Raw genomic sequence first — 12,782 nt, forward strand, 5'->3', positions numbered from 1 at the left:
AAAGGAATTTTTAAAATTGCCTCTAATCCAGAGCACCTGGGTGGCTCAGTTGGTTAAGCATTGGACTCTTGATCTCGGTTCGGGTCATGATCTCACAGTTTGTGGGATTGAGCTTGGAATTCTCTCTCTCCCTCTCTCTGTGCCCCTCCCTTGCTCATGTTCTCTCTCTCTCTCTCAAAATAAATAAATAAACTTAAAAAAATTGCCTCTAATCCAAACATAAATGTAAACATTTAAAAGTTGTGGATATATAAAACGTTTAAACATAAATGTAAACATTTAAAAGTTGTGGATATATAAATTTTTAAAAATACAAATGGGCTCTTGCTATATCTTACCATTTTATAACCTGTTTTAAAAGGTAATATATTGGGGTGCCTGTGTGGCTCCGTCGGTTAAGCGTCCGACTTTGTCTCAGGTCATGATCTCACAGTCTGTGAGTTCGAGCCCCGCATCGGGCTCTGTGCTGACAGCTCGGAGCCTAGAGCCTGCTTCTGATTCTGTGTCTCCTCCTGTCTCTCCCCGACTCACACTCTCTCTCCCTCTCTCAAAAATAAATAAACATTAAAAAAGTTTTTTTTTTAAAAAGTAATAATATATTGTTAACCCACACGATTAAGTATACTAGTACACTATCATTTTTAATGTCAGGGAGATCCATTGTCCAGCCTCCTATTGCTGAATATAAATTATTTCCACTATTGTAAGCAATTCTACAATGAAACATATTTGTAGAACAGTCCTTGCATATATTCACGACTAGTTCCTTACAATAAATTGGTAGGAAAAGGGTAAGAGGGTATACATTCTAAAGCTATTACTAATTTGTGCTCTACACAGATTATACCAATTATATTCTAGAAGCATATGGAAGTGATTATTTACTTGTACCCCTGCCAGTACTGGGCACCACTTTTTCAGTTGATGCCAAAAGGTGAAAAAATACACCTATATTTTAATTTCTATTTCTTTGACTTTCATTCTTAAGGGGGTTATAATTTTGTCATATGTTTACTTGACCATTTATAGATCTTTTATGAATTACGTGTCTCTGCCCTTTGTACAAACTTTCTGTTGGTTTTTTCTTTTTTCTTTCTCATTTGTAAAAATAATTTATAAATTAAGGATGTTGACCCTTTGTAATATGTTGGCAATACTTCCTCAGTTTATTTAATTTTTGTATTTCCACTATACAAAAACTTTAAAATTTTATATTTTTTTAATCTAACTAAATCTACCAATCTGTTCCTTTGTGGCTTCTGTCTTTAGGTATTATGCTTAGAAAATCATTTTTACCCCAATACTATATAATAGGTCTTCTGTTTTCTTTTAGAATTTTTATGGTTTCATTAAATCTTTAATCCAGAATTTATGTGGTTGTGTATCATGAGAGTTAGCAGTCTTGTTAGCCAGATGTCCTGATACCAGTTATTACATAATTTTTTTCTTTCCATGCTGGTTTAAAATGCTGTCTTTACCAATTGTAAATTGTTATAAATATATGACTTGGTTTCTGGCCTTTTCATTTGGAATCATTAATTACCTGTCTAATTCTTTTGCTGTGCCAAACTATTCAGATTATTATAACTTTATAAGGTGTTAATAACCTTTACTCTCTACTTCCTCCTCTTTCTACTGCTGATTTGGTTTCTTGCTTCTAACATGTGCTTTTATTACACTTATTGCCACTATCATAGCACTTAGTAGGTTTTGTTCTTATAGATTTTGTCAGTGCATTATTACCTATTTTTGTGTAAGAGGTTATACAAATCTAGCAGCTCACAACACCTAATTATTATTTCCTAATTCCTGTGGGTCATGTATCTGGTACTGCTTAGCTAGGTCCTCTGCTTCAGTCTCTTATGAGGCTGCTGTGGGTGTTGGCCATGGATGGGGTGAACGGAGTAAGAATCTGCCTCTGGGCTGACACACATGCTTGTTGGCCAAATCACTTTCATTTTTTTCCTCAGTGCTTGACTTCCTGGCTGTTGGCCAAAGACCACCTTCAATTTCTTACCACACAGGCCTTCCCAATATGGCCATTGGCTTCATCAAAGCCAGCAAGGGAGAGATTATGCTGGGGGGGGGGGGGGGGAGATTTGTAATCTTATCATTTGTAATCCCCTCAACCTTGAAATATTCTGTTGGTTAGAAGCAAGTTACTCAAGGGAATGAGGTTATATAAGGCTGTGGCTTGGCCACCAGGAGGCAAGAATGACTGGGGGCCATGTCACAGCAGCTTACTACAGTCGGTTTTCTCAACTGTATGTATAGTCCATGAGATAGGGGTGTGTTTCTCTTATTTAATTGTATACAATTCCTGTCTGCCCATGCCCAGCTCATAGTAGGTCCTGAAATAAGTGTTTGTAGGGTAAGAATGTGTCTCTAATAAATGGCATATGTTTAGATTTGATAGGGTGGTTTTTGGACCAGTCTAAGTATTTGTCTTTTAAAATACTTAATAATTTGTCTTTTAAAATACAAAATAATAAAATTTTTATACTTACTTTTATAAGACTGGTTGGACCACTTTCATCTTATTATGTTTGTTTTTCACGTGTCCCTGCAGTTTCCCTTGAAATCTTTCTTTTGCTATGTCAACTGTTTTCTGTCCCATCCATCAGACCTACCTATGCCTGAGCCATATCAGTCCCTGCCATAATCTCTCTGTGCTCCCTCTTTGCTCATAAGCCTCTGCCTGCTAATAGAGCCCTCACAGCTGACTCCAAGCAGAGGAGGGTTCCAGTTTACAACTTTAGGGCTCTGGTGCAAGGGAAAAGAGGGCTGTCTCCCTGCCAGTTCTCTAAAAATAGAAGTTGGATATGTTTTTGGCATCTTCCATTAATACCTAGATGTATTAATATGTAAACATGATGTTCTTATAGTTGCATAGCATCATATATTAAATAAGTTGTATTGGTAGCCTACCATTTAATAATTTCTTGTAGAATTAAAGTATTATGAGGAGATGTTCTTTATTTCAAAGAATTCATCTAATTTTTAGAGTATTCCATACTATCTAAAAGTTGGAAAATATGTATATTGTGTCATTGTCACCTGTTCTAGTCCCATATCCACTGCTAGGCAAGGTGTACTCATAGGTTGATTCAATCATCCTATTCATTCCTACAACATTCACTGCCCTTTGCAAGTATCAAGCACTGCCCTAGGCTCTGGGAACAGGTTATTAAGACACTTGGAGCCTAGTGAGGGAGACTGACATGAACATATATGAGTGTGTGTGTGTGTGTGTGTGTGTGTGTGTGTGTGTGTGTCTGTCTGGTTTCATTGTCCTCATATTTGGAAAAATCTTCCTATATATATCCAATGTAATTCATATAAAAATTATTTTGGTGAGCGTATGAAGTATGGGGAGACAATGCTTTTTCTTTTCTAACTTGCTACTTGAGCAGTCCCTCTGTGGTTTGGAATGCCACCTTTCTCACGTGCTAAGATACAGCGTCAATTGAGTGTTTCTAAGCTCTGTATCATTTTACTTATCTGTTTAAATATTATAAATGTTGTAACTTTATAACTCACTTCAGTATCTGGTGGTATAAGTCCTTCATTTTTTGGTTATATTCCAAAATATTCTTTATGATCAACTACTTATTCTTTGCATGGTTTTATTTATTTTGTATTGCCGGTCCCTTAAAGGTGATTAATTGGAAATCTAACTTCCATGTTCTCTTAAAGTCCTAGTTTAAATTTAGCTTTTAACACATTTTCTCTAATATGAAACATGAAAGTTGATACCAGTATAATTTTCATTTTTGCTCATTTTGAAATATTCTAATGAATTCTTTTGCTATTCAGTGCCACAGAAACTTTAAATGAAAAGCACAGTGCTTAAAACCTGGCATAGACTTTGATGTTTGATTTTTAACTTACTTTTTTTTTTAACACCTTAGGTTTAGCCCAAAGGCGTCCCTCCCACCACCTTTTCAGATGCATCTCTCAAGAACCTGTGCTAAGGAAATAAATGGTATGTTTTCTAAACATTATCTTCATGAAACATTTCGGCTTCTAGAGCCTTAGAACCCCAAGAAAAATATCTGGTGGTGGCTGTGCGCATTTGCTCTCACCCTATCCTATTTATTATCTTTCTTTCCCTCTTTCCTCATTTCTTTAAATTATGAATTGAAGTGATCTAAAGAGAAAATAGCACCTCCAGGGATATCATTATTCTGACATAAGGCCTTCCGCATATTAGACGAGTTCTGTTTCGCTCCATGTGTCACCGAGAGATACTTATGTGCCTTGTCACCCTCTTACTCTTCAGAGGATAAGATTTAAAGCACGTAAATATGAGGTTTCAACTCAGAAAATAGTTTCAGATACTCCACCATTTTTAAAAGCTGGGACCCTAAACTATACACAGTGACCACTAAGCATCTTAGTATGATACAAATGATTCCTTGGGTTAGAAGATCCAAAAGAGCTGTTAAGAAAACAGTAAGAAACATAATAAAGTCAAAGAATCTGAAGACTAAAATTGCACACACTTGTCGAGGTGCCTGGGTGACTCAGTCAGTTGAACATCTGACTTGGGCTCAGGTCATGATCTCATGGTTTGGTTCGTGGGTTCAAGCCCTGCATCGGGCTCACTGCTGTCAGTGCAGAGCCCGTTTCAGATCCTCTGTCTCCCTCTCTCTTACTGCCCCTCCTCCATTCACGCTCTATCAAAAATGAAAAAAAAAAATAAAACATTAAAAAAAGTAAAATGCACACACTCGGCATCTGGTCTCCTCCAACCAAAGTATAAATTCCCTGCTCATAGATGCATCTGAGGGAACAGTGTTTCAGGATCAGTATTTACATTGCATGAAATTTAAGTGTGATTTTAAATGATCTGTTTCAAGTGTGATTCTGACTGAGTCAAGATCATTTTTTCCATATGAACACATCTCCAGTATTTCTTATGGAAATTACTTGAATCATATGATTTTTGTTTCTGTCAATAACTTTTACACATGTATTTTCTTTTTTAAAATTTCTTTTAACGTTTTATTTATTTTTGAGACAGGGAGAGACAGAGCATGAACAGGGGAGGGTCAGAGAGAGGGAGACACAGAATCTGAAACAGGCTCTGGGCTCTGAGCTGTCAGCACAGAGCCCGACGCAGGGCTCGAACTCACAGACCGAGAGATCATGACCTGAGCCGAAGTCGGCCGCTTAACCTGAGCCACCCAGGTGCCCCTACACATGTATTTTCTGAAACATGGCTACTCCCTTAGAGGTTGTAAATCCTTTTAAATTAGAGTAAGCTTTTTTTCTGCAGAACGCTGAGGACTTGTTTCAGGAGGATTGCAGTTCACGGGACAGCTGATATGTACATGCTTACACACAGCCTCTCCTACCTGTTATAAAACAGACTCCTTTGTTGATTTAACAGAAACCACACAAGCTTAGGGGACTCCCAGTGACCCCACAAAACAGATGCATTTGCAGACTCCAACTGTGCATTAGTTACTGACACTGTCTCTTTAAGGGGGGTCTGACCAGTTCTCAGAAGCTCATCTTTTCCTTATTCCTGATCCTTTTATATCGTTATTTGGGAAGAACCTAAATAAATTAGTGATGTCCTTATATGGACATTGTGTGCCCTTTTGTTTGCCGAGCCAAACTCAGTCTAGTGCCCTGTGCTGGGTGAGAGCAGAGTTAGCATCCAGCCCTCCTCAAGGAGCTGCTCACCCTTTGGCTTCCTGGCATCCTCAGAGGCTAGAGGCCCCAGACCAGTCTGTGTATCTCTCTACCTGCCAGTTTAAAATAGAACTTCTGTGTATTGCTAAATTGTTTTTCTCATTAATAAAGCAGAAAAACATATTTTAAAAATTTTCAAAACACATTTTCAAAATTTTCTATAAAATGTTCTTTGATCTTACTATTAAAGCACTATCCTAATGCTTTGTGGAATACAGGTTTAAATAAAGCATTGCATATAAACCAGTATTGTCTAAAGTTTAACCTTTCTTAGTTGCAGTTAGAGAATGATTGGTTAAATACTAAATTTTATTATTCTCTATGAAACAAGATCATCCTGATGTTTAAATTAGGAAGCACCCTTGTCAGTGTCCTTCTTGGCCTTATCCTGTCCACTTCTAAGTCCCTTGACCCCCATAAGCCTGAAGTGTAACAAAGCCTAATAACACAGATACTAGGTAATGGGGATAATCTAAAATGTTAAGCCTTTTGGTTAATTCTATCATTTTTTTAATTTAAAGATAATTTAAATCAGACTGTTGAAAAACCAAATGTCACGCCTCCTGCCTCTTACACTTATAAAATGGATGAGGTTCAAAACCGCATAAAGGAAATACTAAACAAGCATAACAATGGCATTTGGATATCTAAGCTTCCACATTTTTACAAAGAGTTATATAAAGAAGAACTTAATCAAGGAATTTTACAACAATTTGAACACTGGCCTCATATTTGCACGGTACGTTTCTCCTTACTCCTCCCTTCTGATGCCTGCTCCCTGCCCTTCTTTCAGATTTTGAGTTATTAATCACATCACCTTTTATACAGGGAGCATGACGCACTTGACATAATATTGCTTCATTAATATTTATCTCTAAGATTAACATATATTGGTTCTTACTTACGGAGATAGGTCAAGGTCGAGGTCTGTGTGTGTTGTGATTGCTGTTTTTACATATTTTGTTTTAAATTACTTTTAAGTGCATTTTATATGTGGTAATATGTATACCATTTTGTATCGAATTGTTACCAATGGATACTGATAACTTTGCCATTTTAATAACTTGAACTTACTGGTAATAAAACTGCATTTGCCTCAAAATTTTACATGCTGGTTCCTGAGCATTTTTAGAGACATTCAGCTGAACTGATTTTAGTTATTTTGACTACTTATTTATACAGTATCTTATTTTAATTTAAAAATGAACGTAGGGTTATGATTTAAAATTTTTGCAAAATTCTTTGGAGGAAAAAATTGACAAGTTAACTGACATCAATTTCTATACCTGTTTCTACTTGAGTGTCTGTTATAATACAATGATGGATCAGAATAGTTTATTAGAAATCTTAGTTCAGCCAGCGATAGAGACAACTAAATTCCTAAACCAAAGTAACTAACTTTCAGGTTTCTTAATGTTTTCATTTACATACAATGTATTCAATCATGTAACTATTCTAAATGGTAGCATTTGTCGCTACTTGGTGCTTCTGGAATTAAATATACATACAATTTTGTTTTATAGAAGGCTTTCATTTATTTAATTAAATATGTATTTTGGCCCCTGACCTTGTTGGGTAATGCACAGGCCACTCTCTTTTTCTAAGCCCCTGGCCTGAAGACATGTATTTCTGTAACCACTTTTTCCTCCAGGTCACTGACATGCATTCGAGTTCCAGTAACTTTCCAGGCAAAAGTCATTCTTTCATGCATCCAACCTATTTATTCATACACGATTTACTGTGCACCTGCTGGTACCAGTCACTGACTTAGATGCTAAGAACACCTTAGAGGCATGTCACGTGTCAGAATATTCAGTAGGAAGTGGGAAAACAAGAAGAAATAGCAAACCCTGGCAATAGGCTGTTTTCTTCCTTACGAAGTCAAGAATGTTTACAGACTGTAAGAATGTTACCCTGGTTTATGTGGAATGTAGGGTTTATCCTTATAATGGGAATTCCTATTAGTTGCTGTTCAGTTCATTCCATTTTTACTCCTTTCTAAGGAGAGTTTTCTCACTGGTTGCAGGTTCAGCAGCATTGATGTGCCCACTCAGATTTCCCTCATCTTGAGGGCATTTTTGATATTTCACCACGCTACTCAGTTTAGAGGTTCAGGGCATGGAGACCCTTCTCAGGGGTGGATAGGGTTCTTTTATTTTTTAAATCCATAGACAGTCATGAACTTATAGCACATCTCAGTGAACTTAGAGCCTTTTTTTTGTCAGGATACACCTATAACTCACTATAAAGCTTTGATTTAAAAAAAAAAAAAGTTGTCTTTGGAGTAAAGTTTTAAAAATTAACTCCACAGAATCTTCTTAATGTATTGTTGTTTCTGGTTACTTTATTTTATACTCCATGATAATTACTTTTGTTTGTGTAGCTTAATTTATAGCTTTTGGGGGAAATCTTCATCTGTGTTATCTACGTGTCTGCAAAGCCCCAAAATCTCTCTTGCTAGGATTATAGGTGAGAGAGTATCTCTTTGATGTTAAAACCTTACTTAAAATGAAGGGTTTCCTACTAAATTTCAGGAGCTGAAACAACTGACTTTTTTATTTTTTCGTTGCTCAAATTCATCTTTCTTGCGTGATTATTTTCTGTTCAGGAGGTAAGGGTAGAACCCGAAGCAGAAATAGGATATACCTTCCTTATCTATATGCTGTGTCTCTCAACTTTGAGTAGGACTTCTTAGGTGCAATCACTATAAATTATTAGGGATGAAAATTGCTTAGTGTAAAAGCATTACATCTAAGATACCAAAAACTGCCAGTCTTATTGATGTCTATTAATATTTTTCAAAACTCTTTTTATAACATCTAAATATTCTTTAATAGCCTACTGGTAAACAGTTTTAAACAGTTACACCATGGTTATTTATAGACCGTTTTAAATAGTTATACTACCATGCTTGTTTTTCTTTTCTTCTGACTTCTTGCTTTCCACTTTGGTGAAAAGCAGAAACACTGAGAGCATGACCAGAGCTGATACTATTACAGGCAAGGACAGACATCCTCAAATGCAGCACAGAAAAGTTAGGGTAAGGAAGATTCGGTCTTGTATTCGGTATGTATCTCTCTATATAGCTTATCATGTAACCGAAGAAGAAACCCAAGTGCAGTGTATTTCCATATTGTTTTTTAAAGGACTTTCTCAGGGCACCTGGGTGGCTCAGTCGGTTAAGTGTCTGACTTCGGCTCAGGTCATGATCTTGCAGTTTGTAAGTTCGAGCCCCACTTCAGGCTCTGTGCTGACAGTTCAAAGCCTGGATTCTGCTTCAGATTCTGTGTCTCCCTCTCTCTCTGCCCCTCCCCCCACTCGTGCTCTGTCTCTCTCCATCTCTCAAAAATAAATAAACATTTAAAAAGCTTTAAAAAAAGGACTTTCTCCCCCGATCATATAAAACATTCTATATAAAAAATTAAAAATAAAGCTATGAGGGGCACTTGGGTGGCTCAGTCAGTTAAGCATCTGACTTCGACTCAGGTCATGATCTCATGGTTCATGGGTTCAAGCCCTCTCAGCACAGAGCCTGCTTCAGATCATCTGTCTCCTTCTCTCTCTGTCCCTCCCTCAGTTGCACGCATATGCTCTCTCTCTCTCATAAATAAACATTTATACAAAAAGTAAAACTATGAAAGTAAAATCACCCATTTATACATATGTACAGTGGATACCATATATACTTGCAAGACTCAGAGGTAACCACTTGCAGGTATTTCCATTTGAATATCAGAATGGGCAACATGAGCTTCTGGGGCCAAATAGCAGCTCTGAAATTTTACTTTCATGGAGGTTTTGATCAGCTGTATGCAGTATTCCATTTCGCAGGGATGTTGGATTACATTTTGATGCAGGCAGAAGGATGCTTTGACTCTTTTGTTCTTCATCTTGGGAATCATTCCAACAACAAAGTGTGGATTGAGTTTTGAAAGCTAAAGAGGATATAAAGTCATACTCACCATGATGAACCAGTTGCATAGTGTTCTAGGCAACTTGTGAGGGAAATGGAAACTGCAGGAGCTGTCCTGGAAAGGCAAAGAGCCCAAGATGGCAGGCCTTAGACCAAGGGTACTGGAGTGCAAGCATTTCCATTCAGTCCTTGGAGGAGGACAACACCTCTTGGGTGTTGTTGGTCTTATTAATAATGTTCTTCTTAACTGCTGTGTTTGGCTAGTATTTATGAAATGCTGCTGTGAACCAGACACTGACCTGGGTGTTGGAATAATAGTAAACAAGACAAACATGATCCTTGCCCTTATGGAACTTCCTGTCTAACAGAGAAAATAAACATGGAACAAATAATGATAAACCTGTGATTGTATTGAAGGAGAAGGGCAGGGTGCTGAGGAAATGTGTAAACAGGAGGGCCCAATTTAGCATGATGAGTTAAGAACTTCCCAGAGGAGGTGGCTGCTACACTAAAACCTAACAGGTGAACTGAAGTAAGTTAGGCAAAGGAAGCAGCTCATACCGAAGCCCTGAGATGGAAAGAAAAACAGGGCTTTTTCAACTGAAAGAAAGTAAGGAGAGAGTGGCTCAAGAAGAAACTCAAGAGGCAAGCAGAGGCTAGGTCACCTCGTGAAAGAGTCATCATTTGGTGGGAACTTAGCGGATTCCCCCCACCATGAGGTCACCCAGGATCCAGAGCCTCAGCAGACTTGGATTTCTGGTAAAATTCCAGATCTTATAACAATGACTGTTGAGCCTCAGAGATTTTGTCAACATTCTCTACTTTCTGCAGTATGGGTAGAGAGAGAAACCTCTCCATTCCCACATGAGCCAGAACATCTGTCTGTATTTAATGTCTTACCTAAAGCTGCAGAGAGAGCTGGGGGGCTCATTCTTTGAGCCAGACAGGACCACAGGCACTCAGCTGAGAATTTGTACCCCGCCTCAGTGACCTAGAGGATGAGCATTGGGCAACACTCTGAGTTGTCCTGGAGGCACAGCGGCCTTCGTTACAAATGTGGCATTTCGTGAATGAGAGCATGACATTCTAGAACATGAAATGTGAGTGATTAAAAAAAATGCCCAATTGTACTAATTATTCATGCTTTGATAAAAAGTTTTTACTGTTAATCTGCATTTTTGTTAAATGTCATCTTCATACCCACTGGAAAGCACTACGCTTCAAGTTGTTTAGTACTGTAATACCTCAGACTTTAAAAAATGCGTCACAGTGGTGACGGCTGTCTCTCCACTTACAAAGATACGTTTTTATAGTTTTGGATGTTCAGGAATGTTTCTGTGGTAATTAATTACATAAGATAGTAAAGCACCTGTCAGCCCATGCAAAGTGAACTGCCCTTTTTTTAAAGCCTGGATATTTCTGGGCTAAGAATGAACAACTTGCATTTCTAAGGAAGTGCGTGTAAATCAAACAGCAGTGATGCATGCTCAGACTTAATGGTATCGATACAATCTATATAGCAATGCCAGCAAAAGCCACAGTGAGAAGGTAAACTGAGGCCTTGAAAGTATAGCCATAATATCTCATTGGAATCCAATTTCTTTTCTCACTTTTCACCAGGAAAAAAATATGTAGTGAACACACTGGAACAGTTTTTAAATTTAATTTCAGTGAGCATCTGAATAGGAGAAAGAATAGCTCTGTGGCAAAATCAGAACAGAGACATTGGTGTGTATGATGTTGCTGTGCTGGACTTGAATAGAGCAACTGCCCATCGGACCCTAGAGTATGATAGAAGGAGTGTGGGCTGGGGCACCTGGGTGGCTCAGTCCATTAAGCATCTGACACTTGGTTTTGGCTTGGGTCACGATCTCAGAGTTTGTGAGATCAAGCCCCACGTTGGGCTCTGCACTGACAGCATAGAGCCTGCGTGGGAATCTCTCTCTCTCTCCCTCTCTCTCCCCCTTCATCACTCTCTCTCTCTCTCTCAAATAAACATTTAAAAAAAAGAGTTTGGGCTTTGGAATTCCATGTTTGCCTTGCCATTTCTTGGCTGCATTACTTTCAGCACACAAATCATCCTCTCAAGTCCCGACTCTTCTCTAAAATGTGACTGTTTCATAGCACCTGTGTGGCTCAGTTGGATGTCTGACTTTGGCTCAGGTCATGACTTCATGGTTCATGGGTTTAAGCCCCACGTCTGCTCTGTGTTGACAGCTCAGAGCCCAGAGCCTGCTTTGGATTCTGTGTCTCCCTCTCTCTCTGCCCCTCCCCCACTCACGCCCTGTTTCTGAAAAATGAATAAACCTTAAAAAATTTAAAAAAAAAAGTGTGACTATTTGTATCCATCGCATAGGGTTGTTGGAGTAAAGTGAGAGAAACTATAAAAAGCAGCTGCCAGTATGATATCAGACACATAGCAGGTATTTAGGAAAAGGCTGTTTTTGTTTTGTTTTGTTTTGTTTTGTTTTGTTTTGTTTTGTTTTGTTTTAGAGAGAGAGAGAGAGAGAGAGAGAGAGAGAGAGAGAGAGAAAGCAGGAAGACCAGCAGGGAAAGAGGGAGAGAGAGAATCTTAAGCAGGATCTGTGCTCAGCATGGAGTCTAATGCGGGACTCCATCCCACTACCCTGGGATCATGACCTATGCTAAAATCAAGAGTCAGATGCTCAAACAACTGAGCCACCCAGGGGATTCAAGGCTATTATTTTTTGAGGGGCAGCCCAGCTTAAACTAAAGCAGGTTATATATAACCCACTGGTAAACCAGAGACATGCCCAGCAAGCTCTACAAAGGAACTTATCTCAGTGAAGATAGAGGAAAAATTAAAGAAGGAAGAACAAAAGTTTAAATTGAGAGAAGATAAAGAGAAATAGATGACTGAAGTGAAAGGGATCGAAACTCCGAGATGAGGTGAGTTTCTGTTATCTTGGGGGCACAACCTCCACCCCCAAAGGTAATGAGAACATACCTAGAATACCTACTTAGCCTAGAAGGCACAGTGAAAGCCACCACTGCCGGCCAAGATCATCCCCAAAAGCTGTGCACACATTTAGCCAGGAGAAGATGCCCTTGTCTTCCTGAGAGAAACTGAGCAAGAGCCTGACCTTGAGCCATGCTGAATGAAAAAGACTTGAAGTCTATTCTAATATAGTTGCAGTCAGCATCA

At 38.4% G+C, this 12,782-nt stretch overlaps 1 protein-coding gene and 1 long non-coding RNA gene across 3 annotated transcripts in view; one reads left to right on the plus strand and one right to left on the minus strand.

Annotated features, from left to right (window-relative positions):
- The window catches only part of TDRD7 (tudor domain containing 7), a 77,548-nt gene that overhangs the window by 27,067 nt on the left and 37,699 nt on the right, over positions 1–12,782 (plus strand). For both annotated transcript variants that reach the window (XM_049626863.1, XM_049626868.1), the window contains exons 5-6: positions 3,912–3,985; positions 6,225–6,442. In XM_049626863.1, the coding sequence (XP_049482820.1) occupies positions 3,912–3,985; positions 6,225–6,442 (292 nt within the window). The remainder of the gene's footprint in view (positions 1–3,911; positions 3,986–6,224; positions 6,443–12,782) is intronic.
- Positions 9,345–10,359, minus strand: LOC125919997 (uncharacterized). The gene is made up of 2 exons (XR_007456906.1): positions 10,282–10,359; positions 9,345–9,638 (listed from the first exon to the last, which is right to left on the minus strand). It is a non-coding gene; the product is annotated as an uncharacterized LOC125919997 (long non-coding RNA).

Source organism: Panthera uncia, chromosome D4, assembly GCF_023721935.1.
Source record: "Panthera uncia isolate 11264 chromosome D4, Puncia_PCG_1.0, whole genome shotgun sequence".
Taxonomy (NCBI): Eukaryota; Metazoa; Chordata; class Mammalia; order Carnivora; family Felidae; genus Panthera; species Panthera uncia.